Below are 20,714 nucleotides of genomic sequence, written 5' to 3'. Positions count from 1 at the left end.
AACAGATCCTGATTCCTGAGCAAGATGTCGAGGATCGGCTTCGGCTTGTTTGGATTCGCTACGAACACCTGTGGGCAATGAGAAGACATAAAATGATTACTTATGTTGTTTAAAAATGTCGGGACATTGACCATTAGGTCATTTTCCCCAAGTGCGTCCCAATATTTTTCTATAATGGCGAGAAGAAATACAATGGTTATAGTCATTATTGCTTAGCGTTATATGTTTTAGATACTTAATTGTTTCTCATCCGACTCGAAAATCGACTACTTTGTAGGCTTTATCAAGGAAATTGACTACTGGGTTGTCAGTTTCCTTGTAGGTATACGGCTAGACGTAGGTCTACAAGTGCTAGAAGATGGAGTTTGAACACTACAACTACTTCTCAGTTTGCTTTGAGATAAGAAGTCGTAAAATTGGGACCAACGTATAAACCTAACCACTTTTTGCAGGTTTGTCTTTCAGATCCAGATTCCAGAGATTCACACCAAAAACAGTACACAGACGGTCAGTTCACAGTTGCAAAAAATAAAAAAATAAATTTCAACGAAAATTTGAAATTTACCGCTCAAAATTTTAAACAAAACAGTGTTGCCGTTCTTCGCGCCAAGTTTAAAATTGTTCACCCTATTTTATTACCCTAAAAATAGGATAAATAAATAAGCCTGCAGGGGAACGCACCAGTGCCACAAGTTCCCGATGAATGACTGAAGCAACGTTGCGTGTGGTTGGTATCTGGATGGAGTTTTTGTCTGTTATGTTTGGGCTATTAACCCTACTCCATGTTTACCGTATACCCGAAGACCTAAGTAATTAATTGTGACCGAAATAGTAATAGATTTTTCTTTTTAATGAGTGGTTCATAACCGTTTTTATTTCGTAGCAATGAAACAACTGCTACTGACTGCTACATTAGACTCTACATGATGCCGTTTATTTCATTCCTTAATTTCCAGCCGTTTCTGAGATATAAGCGTGGTTCGCAAATCACGAACCACCCTGTATATTAGACTCATTATATTTGGTCCAGACTTGTGCAATGTAACGTGCAAAGCATTTGCATTGCACGTTGCACGTAAAATCAAGTCTGACGAATGCGAACGTTTTCCATGTATCCGAGAATTTTTGTACCGATACTCAACTAGTAATGGCCTATAGTAGGTACATCATTTGCATTGCATTGCACGATGCTTTGCAAACACGTCCAAACTAGTGCAACGCACATCAAAGACATTCGCCAGAAAACCGCCAACCTCTCGGATACCCACAAACGTTTGCTGCAATGTTCAAAAAACTTTGCTGCAACTTTCTCAAACACGTCCAAACTAACGAATTTCATTGCATTGCACAAGTCTGGACCCACCATTAGATTTGTTTCTCATTTTCAGAGTTGCAGGAAAGACAATATCAAAGCCCACCTGCTCCCCAGCCTATCTATGAGGAAATACGATGGTGACATGCGCGGAAAATTAGGGCTTATAGTATTACACCATCCAATAACATTCCAGTCCAGTAAGTCTGTCTGAATCGATAAGATTGGCTTTACCCATCTTCCAAAATGTACACATTTGTTGCTTTTTTTTTCAAGAGGTTTGATAGAGGGAACTGTGACAGAACTCTTGTCTTATTGTCCTGAGAGGAGGACTGGATAGGGAGAAAGCCATCCGTTCCGAGAACGAACGTTATCTGATTTGAACGAAATTCGCCCCCGGCGGGAATCGAACCTGCGACCTAGCGCTTAGAGGCCCACTACCCTCCAAGCCCAAAAAGCTTTGGTTCACTGTGAATCTCCTTTCCAAGTTTTGTATTTTATTGTAAATATACCAACGAGTATGACTAGTAATAAATTTATTATAAATATAATTAAGTATTATGTAGTACTTTGTTTTGTCACTGATGGCTCTTTCTGTTTGGAATTTACTTGACTAGGTTTCACTTGATTAAAAGAAATATCTTCATCAGAACTTTCGGAATCAGATGTAGTAGAAAGAATTTTAGATGTTCTATTTGTACTGCTGCCTGGTATTGGTTTGTCATTTCTAAAATACCTTGATTTCAATGTTTCAAAAGGATTAAACTCAGATAGCTCACTATTATCTAGAGACTCCTCACTTGGTCCTGGTATAGTATCGTCAATAATGAGTTTACTAGTTTTTTTGGTACTTTTCTTTGGCCTTGTGACAATTCTATTTCTACTACTATCAGAACTGTCAGATTCAGAGTTAAGCCTCCTTTTGTTGGAACGTCTATTTCCAGTGGTATTACTACAAGAACGAATAGGTTCACCATCACTCTTTGAGCAGTCACTCAGTTTCCTTTTCTTTTTGAGTTCAGCGGGAATGTTTGGTTTAGTGCATTGCTTTACAATACCATTATCATCTTTACTTCCACTGCTACCAAGAAGCCCTGCTACACAACTTGGTTTTCTAAGAGGTTTTCCAGTGATTTCACCTGCATCACTTCTAACTGTGTCCGAATCCAAACGCTTTCTGTCCCTACATACTTTCTTTTGTGAAGAAGTACTTTCTTTCGGACTAGAGTTCGTCACACTTCTCTTCTTTGATACTTTCTGTGAAGAAAATAAATCTTCTCTGGCTTTCAATGATAGTGGAGGTGTTTCATGTGAGATAGAATCATAGCTTTCTCCACTTTTTTCTTTCCTGTGTTTATCTCCATATTTTCCTTTCAAATGTTTGCAGAAATACTGGGGGACATTGTAGTTTTCTGTACAATGCACAAGAGAGGAAAAAAAGTTTGCCTTGTAGAAATTACCAGGTTTTCCATTAAAATCTTCTCTTACACTTATTTGTTCCCATATTTCATCTTTGTTGAAATCCACCAGCTCAAAACTATGAAAAGCAAGGAACATCAATAGCTTTTCTTTATCTGAATCAGACAAAAGTTCAAAGTCTTCAATTTTTTTAGGACTTTTATGAACATCTGATTGTTCTGCCTTTTCTTCATCTGTGCCACCCAAACATTGAGACTCTACCAATTCACAGGGTGGAATAGGTACTGAAGAACTTTTATCAGCAGTTTTATGTTGTGAATCTTGAATAATTTCAACCGAATTCTTATTGGATGAATCTGGTGACTCTTGTTCCCTGAAGAACTTTTATCAGCAGTTTTATGTTGTGAATCTTGAATAATTTCAACCGAATTCTTATTGGATGAATCTGGTGACTCTTGTTCTTGGGGTATCTCATTTCCTTTATTTGGTTGGGATAAAATATCTGGTGACTCTTGTTCTTGGGGTATCTCTTTTCCTTTATTTGGTTGGGATAAAATATCTGGTGACTCTTGTTCTTGGGGTATCTCTTTTCCTTTATTTGGTTGGGATAAAATATCTTGTGACTCTTGTTCTTGGGGTATCTCTTTTCCTTTATTTGGTTGGGATAAAATATCTGGTGACTCTTGTTCTTGGGGTATCTCTTTTCCTTTATTTGGTTGGGATAAAATATCTGGCGACTCTTGTTCTTGGGGTATCTCTTTTCCTTTATTTGGTTGGGATAAAATATCTGGTGACTCTTGTTCTTGGGGTATCTCTTTTCCTTTATTTGGTTGGGATAAAATATCTGGTGACTCTTGTTCTTGGGGTATCTCTTTTCCTTTATTTGGTTGGGATAAAATACCCCCCCTCCCGATTTAAGAGGAAAACCCCCCCATAAAAACCAAAAAAAAAAAAAAAAAAAAAAAAAAAATGTCGACGGCCGTCGATCGATGTGAATTTATTGTGAATCGATGTGGATGATCGATGTCGACTAGGTTGGAAACAATAAAAAATGCAAAATATAGAACTTTACCCTTAAGCCCAACTTATATGGGACAATCCGATCGTCCTTGGCGTGTAGAATTAATATGGAGGTACTGACGTTCTCCAGGTTCTTATCCGACTCAAACCTGAGACCATTATCGAACATTGGAGTTGTAAAGAAATAGTTGAACCAAGGAAATATGGTGTACATCTGAAATAAGAAAACAATTTTATTGTATTTGTAATATAATAATAATGCTTAATATACTGCTCGCATAGGACTGGAAAGTCCCTTTACTCCAGCAGTAGGCTCCTACTATTATTGTGGTCAAATTCTATTGAGGATAAAATTCCATACCTCGGCTGGGACTGAACCCACGCCCTCCTGTTTACCAGACGAGCGTCTTAACCACTACACCATCGAGTCAGGTTGTGTAGTCATGTAGTGGTATAAGAACCAAGTTATGGAGTTGGCTTGGAGTCAAAGGCCCAAATTACCTTTGCAAACGGATGTTCCGTGACTTCATCTTTGAGATTGTTGAAGGGCGCTTCTAGCACCAAACCATCAGGCTCATTATTCTCAATGTGTAGGACTGCTAGGGCATGACTGGAAATACTGAAAATCGAAAGAAAATATTACATATAAAGATAATAATGAAACATAAAAAAAGCAATAAGGCAATTTACCCATTATTATTACATAACTTTGCTGCAACTTTCTCAAACACGTCCAAACTAACGAATTTCATTGCATTGCACAAGTCTGGACCCACTAAGTTTTGAATCAAAGGTAACTCCTAGGTATTTCGCCTCTTCTGTTCTTTCTAGGTTTTTGTTGTTGTATTTGATTTGGATTTCTGGTGTTCTTCTGGCTAGGCTGAATACTTGGTATTTCGTTTTATCTTCATTAACAACCATTAACAACCATGGTTTTAACACTATATTTATGTAAATATTATTAAAAGGATTAAAGTTTCCAGAATAGATTTCCTTTAAGAGCTGAAGTTTTATCATCAGATTCAGTGGCATAGTCACCAGGTTTATGAACAAAACAACTTACCCTGCCATTAGTGTGAACAAGGTTTCTGGTTTGGTACAAATGTATTCAACAGTGGGGGATCGTGTGCCAATTTGTCTCCGCAGAATATTGTTGAACACCTGAGCTACATCTTTCTTGCCCTGGAAGTGAAAAGTTGTATTAAAAATAAGCCTTTCCATATTGGATGTTGTACTCTAACTGTCATTTTTTTATAAAAGGTCACTCAAGTGTTGAGAGCCCCTAGTGCAAGATCAAAATCAGAAGAATGAGCTAGGATTACATCTGTAAAAAAAAGCTTTTCCTTTTCGACTTGCAGTCAGTCGAAAGGAATTTCTGTATTGTTGTATTGTAGTTGGACAGTTGGACTAGTTGGTCTTGTAGTGGTTCATTGGTCATCTTTGGTGCATTAAAATCTAATCAAATGATTAGGACTAGCCGGTTTGATTAAATTTCTGCTTGTGCATTCCTAAGTATAATGGCCAAAGTAAATTTGTGGCTTGTGAGCCTCCTCTTCCTGTGTATGTGTAGTTTACCTAGTCTAGTTCAATGTAAGAAGGTTCAAATAATTCAGTTGGATGAGAACAATTGGCAAGACATGCTGCAGGGAGAATGGATGGTCGAGTTGTAAGTGCTATTGTTACACTTTAATTATTCAGTGAACTGTGAAACTTTGAAAATGAACCTTACCGAGGCCTCATTTGCCCTATTCATCCTATGTTAACTAACTTTGAACAAAGTTGAATATCCTGGTAGGTGTCATCAAAATGGAAAAGTTCTTGTAAGGCCTCCTAGAGAAACCCCTGAAGAACAGACTTCATTTGTTGATGAGCCTTGAATTTTGAGATATTATGTACAACCTAAACTGTATGATGTGTTACCATTTAAGTACTGTGTACCTAACAATTTGAATTAAGTCTAAAAATTTTTTGAATATTTCAGCTTTGCACCATGGTGTCCTGCCTGCAAACAAATGGAAAATTTTGAGATATTATGTACAACCTAAACTGTATGATGTGTTACCATTTAAGTACTGTGTACCTAACAATTTGAATTAAGTCTAAAAACAATTTGAATATTTCAGCTTTGCACCATGGTGTCCTGCCTGCAAACAAATGGAGAAAGTATGGCAAGAATATTCTGGATGGGCACAAGACTTGAACATCAATGTTGCTCAAGTTGATGTTACTGTTTCTCCAGGACTGAGTGGTCGGTTCATGGTTACAGCTCTACCCACTATATTTCAGTAAGTTTTTGTTATAAACAGTATTTTTACTATGCTCAAGGATAATTGTAGGTGAAGTTTTCCCTCAATAAAAATTAATTATCCTTCCTGAAAATAGAGATGAAGAAGTGGTTGGTGCTTAGATGAGAAGAGATCATTCTTAAGAACTGCTGCCAGTACCTACACAGTGACACTTCAAAGTAGCCACTTGGTAGAAGTGACTTATGTACTTATACATAATTATAATACTTACCTTGAAAGTAGAGAAGGCATCAGAGGCAATATCGAACGTGGATACTTCAACATAGCGAAAGAAATTGAAGAACTCTTCAGAGTGGAGCATAATTTTGGCCAAAGCTTCATAGCGAGCACATTCCCGGAGCATAGTACCACAATTCAGTGCAATGTCTTGATGCTCATATCTGAAATCCAGAATAAGGTATAAATTACTGTACAATTACTGACCCACTAAATAGTCATGTCTTGATGCTCATATCTGAAATCCAGAATAAGGTATAAATTACTGTACAATTACTGACCCACTAAATAGTCCACTATATTTAACATTCATGTCAATAATATCTTTCTTCTTCAAGTTGTCTCAAATATTGAGAGTAAGTATGGCTCTGACTTTTTTATTATTATTTCTTGTATTTTTGTACATAACTTGGAAAATATTTTGACTCTTGAAGACTCCACTTGTGGGGAGTAAAATAATAATAAATTATTTCATGTGAAATTCCCATTATGTTTCATTTGATCCATAGAAAATGCACAACAAGATGATGGAGGATTATGGTATACCAGCCTGGGGATCTTACACAATATTTGCCATGGTGACCATCATGATTGGAGCTTTGTTGGGATTGGTAAGTGTCCAAGTCTACTCTACACTGTACTTATGCAATCTTAGTAACCTATAACCGTTTGAAAACTCATGACCACTTGGTCTTTAGGTACCCAACACAAACTACAAGTCAACTTATTGGTTCTGTTATGGATTATGGGAAGGAATTGTAGCTCTTTATCTACATGCGGGAAGTGAGGAGTGCAAACTTGATCATAGAACAGGTTACTGGTACATATTATAAATTAACAATTCAAACCAACTTGTTCTCTCGTGTGTCCACAGCTCCTGGTATTTATCATTGATCAAATCTATCCTCCCAGTGCTGTCGTGAAAAAGTCAAGTGTGACCAAAAAGAAGAAGGGTAAAGACTTGGGGGCCAAAGATTCTGATGTTGAGACTGATGAGAGTGATCTGAGGGATGATACTGGTAAGTATGCTTGCTACCAGAGTTAAAAAAAAAAAAAAAAACAAAAAACAAACAAACAATTAAACTAACAAACAAACCTTTTTTTTCTTTTAAACAAGGTTTGATAGAGGGAACCGTAACTACTAAGGTCTTACCACTCCGAATTCAAAGGACAGGATACAAGAAAGCCAGCTATTGCAAGAACAAACCCTATCTGTTTAATAATAATAATAATAGACTCGAGTGGAAGGTAACCACTAGGCGAGGATAACACTTTAAGCATTCTCTGCCACCTAACCCTTAGACCATTATTATGTCAAATTCTCAAATAAATGAGGATAAAATTCCATCCCTCGGCTGGGATCGAACCCACGCCCTCCTGTTTACCAGGCGAGCGTCTTGACCACTATGCCACAAGGCAATTTAGGATAAAGTCTGCCCAGGAAGGATTCAAACCCTCGAGCTAGTGCTTACAAGGCAGGCTTACTACCCTCCCCCTCGGCTGGGATCGAACCCACGCCCTCCTGTTTACCAGGCGAGCGTCTTGACCACTATGCCACAAGGCAATTTAGGATAAAGTCTGTCCGGGAGGGATTCAAACCCTCGAGCTAGTGCTTACAAGGCAGGCTTACTACCCTCTCAGCTAACTAGACTGGCAGAGTGTGTCTTTCTACTAAAAGGACCTATTGGTAAAATTGCTGATATCCTCCCTGTTCAAAATCCCCCAGCCAGACTAAGCTAGTCTACTTCACGTTTAAAATCCCCCAACCAGACTAATGAACTAATATTTGTTCAAATTTAATTTCAGGTGATCTAATCGACGATCGACCTCAAATAAGTCAGGTGCAAACCAGTAATAAACTCAACCCCAAGAAGAAATCACGCAAAGCAGACTGATGTATGGCTCTCTTGCTTGCACCACTCAAGATAACCGTATTGATTGTCTGGATAGGTTATCTTATCTGTACTTATCAATATGGCCTTACTGATTCTGTGAAGATAGCCTTAATATTTGCGTATATTGCTTGTAAAAAAAAGAGAATAATTAATACCTATGATCTTACTAAATGCCTACATGAGTCTAGATGTGTCACTTGTACATTACAATTACAGTACATGAGTTCAAATAAACACTGGCAAGTTTGGTGAAATGAAGTTATTCATCGCAATAACTTTGATTGTAAACACAATGTTTGTAAAATTTGAGTATGCTTTACCAAAGCAGGAATATCTCGGGGACTACTTTATCAACTACTTTGATTTTTAAGCTATGAAAGATGATTAAATTGTGTATCTTCCACTGTAGTTTCATTCTTAACTGTCTCTAAGTGTTAAATGTTCACCTATTACTTTCTATTTTTTATTAGAATCATGTCAAGCACTTCTCTATTACCTAGCCACAGTTTTAGTGAAAATGTGATGTACGTTTGAGTAATCCGCTTAACGTAGGTGCCAACTTTTCACTCTCTTTTTCCTCTTTCCAGCAAATTCTACCGCTCCTCTCTGTTATTTCTACTGTCGAGTAACTCATTAACAAAACTGGTATTAAAATACGATCATTGACTTACATCCGGACTCTTAACAAAGGCAAACTAAATTTAGATATGCTTCTATTTAGATTTCACGCATTTTTTTTATCTCATTTCAGACTAAGTGCTTTCGGATTCACGTTGCGTTGCGTTTTTAAGAGTTGGCATCAAATACGATCATTGACTTACATCCGGACTCTTAACAAAGGCAAACTAAATTTAGATATGCTTCTATTTAGATTTCACGCATTTTTTTTTTTTATCTCATTTCAGACTAAGTGCTTTCGGATTCACGTTGCGTTGCGTTTTTAAGAGTTGGCATTTCAATCGTAATTTAGTATCAGTTTTGTTGTAAATTTTATTGAAAATGTATAATGTTTAACTTGGTAATAATTTTGTTTAGATTTTTCTCATTTATCACGAGCGGTATGACAAATGATGGTTGAGAAGAGATACAACCCCATAACTTCTGTATCTCTGTACAGCTATTTGGTGTAGAACATTAGGACCTCCTCAATTCACAGTTAATTTCAGGATTTCCTCCTTTTATCACGAGGCGGTATGACAAATGATGGTTGAGAAGGATACAACCCCATAACTTCTGTATCTCTGTACAGCTATTTGGTGTAGAACGTTAGGACCTCCTCAATTCACAGTTAATTTCAGGATTTCCTCCTTTTTTATGTCCATGTTTTACTCTTTTTGTTGTACCTTCTATCTCACTTTTATATTGTGTACGCCGAAAAGTCCTTTTTTCTATCCTGCTTGTACTGGCTATTATCTTTGTATTTTCCTATTAGAATTGGCTGCAATTTGAGAGACAGTCCAAGAAAACTTTACCATTTATTTTTTAATTCGAAAAGGAATAGGTACTTACTTGTGATGCAGGCCATTCTCTTTCCTTCTCCTTTCACTTTTTCTTTTTTTACTCACGATAATAAGTTTAATATTTTGTATGTAAATATCTGCACTATCTCACTTTTATATTGTGTACGCCGAAAAGTCCTTTTTTCTATCCTGCTTGTACTGGCTATTATCTTTGTATTTTCCTATTAGAACTGGCTGCAATTTGAGAGACAGTCCAAGAAAACTTTACCATTTATTTTTTAATTCGGAAAGGAATAGGTACCTACTTGTGATGCAGGCCATTCTCTTTCCTCCTCCTTTCACTTTTTCTTTTTTTACTCACGATAATAAGTTTAATATTTTGTATGTAAATATCTGCATTTTTTACAAAAACATCATACACATACAATAAGCCTTCAAGTTTGTCAAACGGATAAATTCAAGTTGTGATTTATAGCTTCGCAATAAAACTCACATCAGGAGTACCTATTGTGTGATAGTGAAGAACATGGACCACATGCACTCTTCATATGTGTTATAGGTACAGTTGATAACGGTTGAGGAGTGGTACAGAATTTGCGGTGAGTCCATGTACGTAGTGGGTTCGACATCCTCGAGGAATGGTTCTCCTGGACACCATCTTCACGATATTGATGAAAGCATCGTAGTTTTCTGGTACTGGAAAAACACTTTCAACTTTATCATCAAGCTCTCTTGCAAAGTTTTCCCATTTAGCCTTTTTGAAATTAAATCTTCTTTTGAAAGTTGTTTCTTCCGGTTTGATAACAGCACCGAAACTGCACAATATTGGCTTATGTTGAGAGCGGGGTACGGCATCACCAACTTCTTTTTTACACTGAGCTGCTACTCTACTTGATACAAAGATGTTGTCAGGATTGTATCCTCTTCTCCATCTGGCACTAATGAATGACGGCGGTAGTTTTGCGTCGTGTATCAGTTTTTGGAAATGAAACTTGTGTTCATTATGATGAAATGATTAATGATGTTGCCTAGGCCTATGCTACTTTTTCACCTGAAAAATCAAAGGTAACATTTCATACTTGTAAAACCTCAAAAGAGCTTGGAAGCTACAGGGTAGGAAGAAAGAAGGGAAAGAGGCATTCTTACTTTTATTATTATTATTATTATTATTTTAATGGAATGAGGAATAGGGATAGACAGACAGAGAGAGAGAGAGAGAGAGAGAGAGAGAGAGAGCGCTCTCAATCTCCATGAATGGGTGGATGGAAATCCCTTGAAATGAGAAGGAGGGAAAAGGAGAAACCCTTTTGTGAACCTAAAAACCTTTAGGGTGAAAAATTGTGACCATTGATGCACCTTGTAATTTAGAGAAACGAGAGGGAATTAGGGAAATGATATTGGCAAGTTTGCATTACATATTTAGAAATTGAGTCCCACTTTCAAAATTTTAAAACCCCCTGTTATTCAATTTTTAAAACCTTTCCAACCCTACGAGTTAAGTAATGGTTTGAGTAAAATTTCCCAATTTTTTGTTACATGAAACGAATGAATGGAAACGTGCAGATTCCATATTTTTATAAATAGGGAAATAGGTACCTGATTACCTACATAAAGCGAGGTTTGAAAATGATTGGCATCCCTCACCTATAGGGGGAAGTAATTATCCTCTTACTTTCAATCCCATTTTTCGATGTTTTTCCATAATTTTGTAGGTCCTTTGCTTTTATGTGATACATCTGGCATGTACTTACTGGAAGTGTAGGTACTGGAAGTACCTACAGGCATGTAGGTACTTACTGGAAGAAAAAGTGTCCTTGTTAAGAAAATATTACGCGCTCTCAATCTCCATGAATGGGTGGATGGAAATCCCTTGAAATGAGAAGGAGGGAAAAGGAGAAACCCTTTTGTGAACCTAAAAACATTTAGGGTGAAAAATTTCACGATTGATGCACCCTGTAATTTAGAGAAACGAAAGGGAATTAGGGAAATGATATTGGCAAGTTTGCATTACATATTTAGAAATTGAGTCCCACTTTCAAAATTTTAAAACCCCCTGTTATTCAATTTTTAAAACCTTTCCAACCCTACGAGTTAAGTAATGGTTTGAGTAGAATTTCCCAATTTGCATTTGTTACATGAAACGAATGAATGGAAACGTGCAGATTCCATATTTTTATAAATAGGGATATAGGTACCTGATTACCTACATAAACGAGGTTTGAAAATGATTTTGGCATCCCTCACCTATAGGGGGAAGTAACCTTAAGGTATGTTCGTTATTGTTCCTTATCCTCTTACTTTCAATCCCATTGTTCGATGTTTTTCCATAATTTTTTAGGTCCTTTGCTTTTATGTGATACATCTGGCATGTACTTACTACTTACTGGAAGTGTAGGTACTGGAAGTACTTACAGGCATGTAGGTACTTACTGGAAGAAAAAGTGTCCTTGTTAAGAAAATATTAATTAATTTACAGACAAAAATTGATTTATCGACGATTATATGTACATATCATCATTATTGACATCACTACTTCTATCTTTGCGAGCGGAGAATCGCACATTTTTATTGACAACATGTAGGACTACTTTCGTGCTTCGTACCGCAGATTGTCTCAATTTACATGAAAACGATATCCTTCTTCGTACGTTTTTCCCGTGTATTTCTGCTTCCTCTTTCTCGTTAGGCAAAAAGAAACAGCTCTCAGATTTCAGAATGAAACAGTTTTTATTATTATTGTCTTCGTTCTCGTTTCCACATTTTTGTTCAAAATTTAATTGCCATGAGAGTTTTTCAAAATATTTTCCATTTTTATAGAAAAGGCTGTTTTTTCTGCTTTGGTAGGTGAAAAACGGCTAAATAATAGATAACTAGAATACTTTCTACTATGCCTATTTCTACACATCAACGAAATACACGGAGATTTTTAGAAAAAAAAGAAAAAAAAAACATTTTTAAGCTGTACCTAAGTAGCTTAGTGTGTTTGATCTTATTCTCTTGAAAAAATACTTACCTAGATACGATGAGAGAGAGAGAAAAAAAAAAAAAAACACCTACCTCTATGAGGCAAAACTTTCTTTTGCCTTCAAGTTTATTTTTTATTTATTTACAAAAACATCATACACATACAATAAGCCTTCAAGTTTGTCAAACGGATAAATTCAAGTTGTGATTTATAGCTTCGCAATAAAACTCACATCAGGAGTACCTATTGTGTGATAGTGAAGAACATGGACCACATGCACTCTTCATATGTGTTATAGGTACAGAGAAAATTGAGTTCAAATCTCTTACAACAAATACATTATAAGCTATAATAAGTGGTTTCTCAGCAATTGAGTGAAGCAACGTAAATCTCGGCGCACATTTAAAACAATTTCCAAGCTTTTAAAATTTTAACCGTGTTGTTTAAGCGAACGCTTTGAAAGTTCTGCTCAACTGCATAATGAATCACAAGTCACCCGTTCCACTTGAAAAGTCGAGTGCTTTCTGGTGGATCTTTTAGGTGGATTGATCTTGCGAGAAAACTTTTCCTTGATTTGAGTCTTCTTGGGACGGGTTGATGGTCATGGAGTGAGTGTCGAGGATCTTCTACTTGTTTCTTGCGTTCCACATCTCTAGCTACTTCTCTCCTGATATCAGGTGGGGCGATACCGATGAGAGGGTATAGTTTTGAGATGGGTGTGGGTCTCAAACATCCACTAATGATTCTCGCTGACTCATTGATCGCTACATTTACTTCTTTGACATGTGATGATGCTTCCCAAACAGGTGCAGCATATTCCGCTGCCGAGACACAGAGTGCCAGCGCTGTTGTTCTGAGGACTGAAGGTTTTGCTCCCCATTTTTGGTTAACCAGTTTTCTAAGGATGTTATTTCTTGTTGTTAGTTTACCCTTCAGCTTTATACAATGTTCTTTGAAGGACAGAGTGCGGTCTAGGGTAACTCCAAGGTATTTAGGAGTTGGGTTATTTTCAAGGGTTTCACCGCACCATACGATGTTGAGTTTTCTTTTGGCTTCTCTATTGCGAAGATGGAAAGCGCATACTTGTGTTTTCCCTGGATTTGGCTTTAGGTGATTTGCTTCATAGAATTTGGTCATTGTTTGCAGGGCATTTGTCAGCGTTGTCTCCACTTCGGTGAAGGATTCTGCTTGAGCTACTATTGCAGTGTCATCGGCGTATATGAAAGTTTTTGTTTTCTCTGGTATGGGCTGATCGTTGGTGTATATATTATACAGTGTGGGGGAAATAACACTGCCTTGGGGCAGACCATTCTTCTGTGTTCTCCATCTGCTGTTCTTTCCATTGAGAGTGACAAAAAATCTTCTATTCTGGAGAAAGACGGCGACCATACTTGTGAGTTTGCTGTCTTCTGTAGTGTTATAAAGTTTCTTCAGGAGGATACGGTGGTTTACAGTGTCGTAAGCGGCGGTAAGATCTACAAACACTGCTCCAGAAACTAGTTTTTCTTCAAATCCGTTTTCAATATGTTGGGTGAGGTTCAGTGTTTGTGATGTACAAGATCTTCCTGGCCTGAAACCACTTTGTTCCTTTATGATTTTTTCGTCAACTTTTAGTGCAATACGGTTGAGGATCATTCTTTCCAATAGTTTGTAGAGGTGACAGAGCAATGATATGGGTCGGTAGCTTTTGGGATCATTGGCATCTTTGCCAGGTTTAAGCAAAGCTACAACTTTAGCCTTTCTCCAGGCTTTCGGTATCTGCAGGTTTTGGACGCAGCTGTTCATCATCTGTAGTAGCCATTCCAAGGTTTTAGGTCCAAATTGTTTAATTTGCTCTGTCCGCAGGTCATCGATACCAGGAGCTTTGTTTGGTTTCATCATGTGGATGGCGGATCTTAGCTCAACCATGTTGAAGCGCTCACTTAGCTGGCTGGTCTCGTCCTCTCTCATGACTAACTTTTCTTTTCTTTTTGTTCCAGGTGCTTTTCCGTTTTTGAGTAGTTGTGATGCCACTTGGTTTGCTGTGACATTTGGGAATTTGTTTGTCCTTTCAGTTGGGTCTTGACTGAGGTTCTTCAAAAGTTGCCACGCAGGTCTACTGTTCTGTGCCATGTTCAAATTTTCCAAGAGATTGCACCATCTTGATGTTCGTTCTTCGGCTATGGCTGTTAGGAGTCTTTCTCCTGCTTCATGTGTATCATCACTGAAAGGATCTTCCTCATAGAGTTTTTGATAACGGGTTGATGAAATTTGAAATAGTTGCAATGGAAAAATGAGATTTTTGTCGAGATTTTTATCGAACCCGGGACCTTCTGCATGGTAAGCAAGCGCGATACCTTTTTTTCCATTTTGTTTACTAATTTACTTTAATGAATCCGTAATAAAGCGAGAAAAAGACAAGGGCAATTTGTCGATGGTGGGCAGCGAACCCGGGACCTTCTGCGTGGCAAGCAAGCGTGTTACCTTTTTTTTTCACTTTGTGTACTAATTTACTTTAATGAATCCGTAATAAAACGACTCAAAGATAAGGGCAAACGATATGACAGTTAATCCTCTATGTAAAGCATCAACAAACATGTTTACAACAACTTGTTAAAGAGATCAAACAAGGTCCTCTATTACAAATGTTCAAGCTGGAATGTCTCTGATGATAATATTGATAATAATACACTAAGCTTTGTTTTTGTTTTTTCCTATTCTTTTTATATTATTACTTTTATTTTTGGTTTGATAGAGGGAACTTCAACTGCCCAGGCTCTTATCGTCCCGAATTCGAGGAGGGACGGAAGACAGGATAGGAGAAAGTCAACCGTTTCGAGAACGAACATTGTCCGTTCAGGATAAAATCCGCCCCGGGCGTGAATCGAACCCGCGACCTAGCGCTTACAAGACAGATGCGCAACCCACCAAGCTAACTGTAAGTACCACTCAAGAGAGTCTATTATTACTACTATTCTGGATAACTGCACCCAATAAGCTGTCATGGATGCAGACCACCTTCAGACATGCCCAGGACTCACGGATCAAGACAACAGCATCACAAAATGTTGGTACGCAAGGAGGAAAACGACCTGATAGTATATTCCCAGCATTTGATACCAACCTTGATAACGGTTGAGGAGTGGTACAGAATTTGCGGTGAGTCCATGTACGTAGTGGGTTCGACATCCTCGAGGAATGGTTCTCCTGGAACCGTTTCGAGAACGAATATTATCCGTTCAGGATAAAATCCGCCCCGGGCGTGAATCGAACCCGCGACCTAGCGCTTACAAGACAGATGCGCAACCAACCAAGCTAACTGTAAGTACCACTCAAGAGAGTCTACTATTACTACTATTCTGGATAACTGCACCCAATAAGCTGTCATGCCTGTCATGGATGCAGACCACCTTCAGACATGCCCAGGACTCACGGATCAAGACAACATCATCACAAAATATTGGGACGCAAGGAGGAAAACGACCTGATAGTATATTCCCAGCATTTGATACCAACCAACCATTATTATTAACCAACTATTCTAGTCTACACACAAGAGAGACTATTATGAATTATTACCTCTCCCAAAAATAGTCACCAATTTCAAGCAGATAATTACACCAATTACTTATGCAGTCTAATGAAAAATTGTGTGATGTCCACACGTTTTACGAAAAGACAAATTCGTGCTCATCAATAATCAAGTGACAAATTTGCATTTTTGAATTAGTTAACCTAGTCTTTCTCACACTGGGTATAACAAAGTAATAGCCAAGAATAAGGGAGGGTCCCATGGATAAAAAGTAATGGATGGTTCACTCATGGCACAAAAAATTTGTTTTACAGTCGAGCAATTGTCAATGTTCGAGTGTCAAAAAGTAATGGATGTAAAGATTAGGTTAAAATAATGTTATCACTACCAGCCACTCACTATCAGGTAGACCTCAAGATCACACACACTATCAGGTAGATCCAACAGGCACACACACTATCAGGTAGATCTGACAGGCACACACACTATCAGCCAGCCACTCACTATCAGGCAGACCTGATAGGCACACACACTATCAGGTAGACCTGAGGCAGGCTGGCTTTATGTATGAAAACAAATTCTCACTCTCAAGTCAGACTGAAGTTAAATTTTGGCCAATCAGATGTTTGGAACTGATGCTTTTGTGCTACTTGAGAGCCAGAATTTTGGTCATAATATGGGGTCTTTAGAGTCCAAGAGCTTAAGGTCTTTTTTTTCTTTCTTTCTTCAATAATGTACTTTAACTCTGGGTAAGGTCTTTGATATGAGCCTTACTTCAAAATACCAATAATTGATGCTTTTGTGCTACTTGAGAGCCAGAATTTTGGTCATAATATTATGGGGTGTTTAGAGTCCAAGAACTTAAGGTCTTTTTTTTTTTCTTCAATGATGTACTTTAACTCTGGGTGGGTAAGGTCTTTGATATGAGCCTTACTTCAAAATCCCAATACCATTTTTCTAGAAGTACCTACCTACCTTATTTATACTGTCAGGTTTCCATTGCATCCAGTTGTACTCAGGAGTCCCAGACTCTATCATATACTGACATTCTTGATTTTTACTTTTTAATCTTCAGTTGCTCACTCAAAAGTTTCTCAAGAAGCTGTCTTCTCCTCACACAGTACACAGGCGATGTGCTGTCCAATGTGTTATAGGTGTGTGTGTCAACAGCAAGAAACCCGATGTGTTCCTTCAATATGTTCTTAGCTGTGTCCTAGGTAAGTGCTCCCTACTAGCAGATTCTTCCTCGCCTTTTCCCGTGTTCGGGGCAGATTTTATTCTGAATGGATAATGTTTGTTCTCGAACGGCCGGCTTCCATCCTGTCTTCCTTCTCTCTTCAATTTAAATTTTAAAATTTTCAAAAATTCGCGCCAAGTAAAACGTGCCATGCTTATCAAAAAGTTTCGTGTGAAACGACCCTTTTTTTGCTCGTTGTGATAAAAAAAAGAAAACAAACAAAAAATTCCGGATTTTTACAACTCAGGAAATAGGAAATTTATTTCTTAATTTAATTGATTTTCTTTTATCTTAAAATGTGACTTATTATCCTTCGAAAACCGGTTTTTGTGATTATCCCGTCCTAATGGCTTCGCTGGACAAATTAGTGAAGTCCCTGGAGTCGCTGAACTTTCTCCATTCGAAAAGTTCCCAAGATGAAACATCTGCTAGGTACGTTGGGTAACACTTCAGTAGGTAGGGATCCTCACAGTGATCTTGCCAGGTCTATTGACCTGTTGCTGATCCTGATAACTCCCCTTAACCCTTTCACCCCTAAAGGGACAATACGTCCCACAGGAACATGATCTTTAAAATGGATCCCAGACTATTATAAATTATTATCATCAAAAAAATTCGTTCTTAGTGTTTTTCAAATGTTTTCTTGTGATCTAAGCCGTCAGTAAAATTCACTTGGCTAACTTGTCTGGTTTTGTCTCCAGATCAATTTTTGTTAAGTAGTCCTAGGAGGACATGAAATGTTGTAGAGGTCTTATTTATAGCCTAAATAATAATGCCTGATCAGGAAAATTGAAAGATTTTTCCTAAAATAAGCCAGGGTGAAAGGGTTAAATATTGAAATCATGGATTAAGATTAGAATTAGATTGGGGGCACAATTAGCCCAGTGGTAACACTCTTGAAATGCAGAAGGTCCAGAGTTTGAATCCCACCATTGACTGTAATTAGTACTTGTTTTCCAATTGCATTAATTTCAACGGGTTACATTCTGGTGTTCTGAAGTTGACTCAGCACCTAAGTGGGAAGTGTTGTGTCTCTTATCGCCCATCTGATGGGGACAAAGCTTGACAGTTATGTTAGCTCATCTGCAGGGCACTTGAGAAAATTTACTTAATCAATGTGTTGATAATCATGTTGATTTTTTTTTTTTTTTTTTTTTTTTTTTTTTCTCCTGGTCCCATAGAACTGAACCTTTGGGCATATTTTTTTCTTCTTACTGTTCTGAAATTGAAGAGAGAAAGAGGACAGGATAAGAGAAAACCAGCTGTTCCAAGAATTAACCTTAGCTGTTTAGAATAGTTTGCCCCAGGTGGGAATCAAACCCATGACCTTGTAGTTAAAAGCCAGTTGTTCTACCTCCCGAGCTAACTAGGTTTGCTCCAATATTTGTTAAATTCCTTAGAAACTAGATAGTCAGATAGTCTTTAATATACTTACATTACTTACCACTTGCTGTGTTTTCTTACCATATTTTTATGAAAAGTATTTTAATTTCCTTTATTTATTAATTATGTATTATTGTTTATTATTTTTTCATCCAGACCTCAGAAAGGAAGAAACTACATGTCAAGTCTGATTCCAATTCTGATCAACATATCAGCCAGATCTGAAGACAGTATTGTGGAAACTCTTGCGTCTTCTATACCAAAGATCTTCAAGAATCTGGCCTACTATGCCACAGACTCTGAAATTAAGGTAAAATATTGCAATAATGTCATTTGAAATTAAGGTAATAATTGACCGACTACGCCACAGAATCTGAAAGGTAAACTTGTAATAATGTCATTTGAAATCGGACAGTATTGTGGAAACTCTTGCGTCTTCTATACCAAAGATCTTCAAGAATCTGGCCTACTATGCCACAGACTCTGAAATTAAGGTAATCCATATAAAATATCTATCTATTTATTTTTTATTCAAAAAAGATTCCTTCAAAGAAAGATCTTCTGCTATCCAAAGAGAATATTTTTAGTCCTACACTAGAGATATTTGAAAAGTGAGATATAACAAAGAACTACCTACCTACTTACTCTTTTCTGGGGACCACTGAGATCTTCTGCTATCCAAAGAGAATATTTTTAGTCCTACACTAGAGATATTTGAAAAGTGAGATATAACAAAGAACTACCTACCTACTCTTTTCTGGGGACCACTGTCAGTGAGTTAGATCCTATACTTATAAAAAGGAGTTCAAGAGTGAGTTCCATGTTTTAGGATCTGACTCATTGACTTCATACCTTTGGTAGTCCACTTTTATATATTTACTCTTTGTATACTGACCCTATCTAAATTACACTGACCCTAATTAAATACACCAACCCTATTTAAATAGGAAAAGGCTGGGAAGAAGAAGACTCTATCACTTTGTATACTGACCCTATCTAAATTACACTGACCCTAATTAAATACACCAACCCTATTTAAATAGGAAAAGGCTGGGAAGAAGAAGAAGACTCTATCGTATACTGACATTCTTGATTTTTACTTTTTAATCTTCAGTTGCTCACTCAAAAGTTTCTCAAGAAGCTGTCTTCTCCTCACACAGTACACAGGCGATGTGCTGTCCAATGTGTTATAGGTGTGTGTGTCAACAGCAAGAAGCCCGATGTGTTCCTTCAATATGTTCTTAGCAGTGTCCTAGGTAAGTGCTCCCTACTAGCAGATTCTTCCTCGCCTTTTCCCGTGTTCGGGGCAGATTTTATTCTGAACGGATAATCTTTGTTCTCGAACGGCTGGCTTCCATCCTGTCTTCCTTCTCCCTTCGATTTCGGGATGATAAGACCTTCGCAGTTAGTTTTGACCTCAGATTTGGATTTTTCCCAACTTTTTACATAGGAATCGACCATTTATTTATAATTTTTACCCATTTGCAACTGCTCCTTTTACAAATATACCTAATATATGTACATTCAGTATACAAGATTTCTTTTCTCTCTTCGATTTCGGGATGATAAGACCTTCGCAGTTACAGTTCCTTCTATCAAAACTCTTTTTAAAATATTACCTTAAAAAAAAAGATTGTACCTTGGAACCGCTTTCACATTATTTCAAGGCACAATCTTTTTACATCCATGCCTATTCAAGAACGGAAAAGTCTGGTTTGAAAATTTCCGCCCTGGTCGGGATTCGAACCCAGCACCTCCAGGTTGAGAGTCGGTGCTCTTGACTACACAGCCACCGAGGTGGGATAAGAACTCCTCATTACAGTTCCCTTTATCAAAAGTCTTCAATCTTTTTACATCCATGCCTATTCAAGAACGGAAAAGTCTGGTTTGAAAATTTCCGCCCTGGTCGGGATTCGAACCCAGCACCTCCGGGTTGAGAGTCGGTGCTCTTGACTACTCAGCCACAGAGGTTGGATAAGAACTCCTCATT

At 37.6% G+C, this 20,714-nt stretch overlaps 2 protein-coding genes and 2 long non-coding RNA genes across 4 annotated transcripts in view; 2 read left to right on the top strand and 2 right to left on the bottom strand.

Moving 5' to 3' along the window:
- Nucleotides 1-875: 875 nt before the first annotated feature.
- Nucleotides 876-1,882, bottom strand: LOC113469589. Its single transcript, XR_003392956.1, has 2 exons — nucleotides 1,364-1,882; nucleotides 876-919 (listed from the first exon to the last, which is right to left on the bottom strand). It is a non-coding gene; the product is annotated as an uncharacterized LOC113469589 (long non-coding RNA).
- A 1,976-nt stretch (nucleotides 1,883-3,858) lies between these two features.
- On the bottom strand, nucleotides 3,859-4,385 carry LOC113469585. Its single transcript, XR_003392952.1, has 2 exons — nucleotides 4,253-4,385; nucleotides 3,859-3,965 (listed from the first exon to the last, which is right to left on the bottom strand). It is a non-coding gene; the product is annotated as an uncharacterized LOC113469585 (long non-coding RNA).
- A 715-nt stretch (nucleotides 4,386-5,100) lies between these two features.
- Nucleotides 5,101-8,810, top strand: LOC103514463 (thioredoxin-related transmembrane protein 1-like). Its single transcript, XM_008479340.3, has 6 exons — nucleotides 5,101-5,417; nucleotides 5,875-6,036; nucleotides 6,566-6,629; nucleotides 6,783-6,884; nucleotides 7,148-7,292; nucleotides 8,080-8,810. The coding sequence occupies exons 1-6, from the start codon at nucleotides 5,269-5,271 to the stop codon at nucleotides 8,166-8,168; spliced, it is 711 nt and encodes a 236-aa protein (XP_008477562.1). The 5' UTR covers nucleotides 5,101-5,268; the 3' UTR covers nucleotides 8,169-8,810.
- Nucleotides 8,811-18,872: 10,062 nt separating this feature from the next.
- LOC103514461 overlaps nucleotides 18,873-20,714 on the top strand; it is a 31,978-nt gene continuing 30,136 nt past the window's right edge. The window contains exons 1-2 of the mRNA XM_017446229.2: nucleotides 18,873-19,034; nucleotides 19,839-19,980. Coding sequence (XP_017301718.2) covers nucleotides 18,903-19,034; nucleotides 19,839-19,980 — 274 coding nt within the window. The 5' untranslated portion in view covers nucleotides 18,873-18,902. The remainder of the gene's footprint in view (nucleotides 19,035-19,838; nucleotides 19,981-20,714) is intronic.

This window comes from Diaphorina citri, unplaced genomic scaffold (assembly GCF_000475195.1).
Source record: "Diaphorina citri unplaced genomic scaffold, Diaci psyllid genome assembly version 1.1 scaffold1146, whole genome shotgun sequence".
In the NCBI taxonomy this organism is placed as follows: Eukaryota; Metazoa; Arthropoda; class Insecta; order Hemiptera; family Psyllidae; genus Diaphorina; species Diaphorina citri.
The sequence above is the reverse complement of the archived record's forward strand: the minus strand, read 5'-3'. Positions and strand labels throughout refer to the sequence as shown.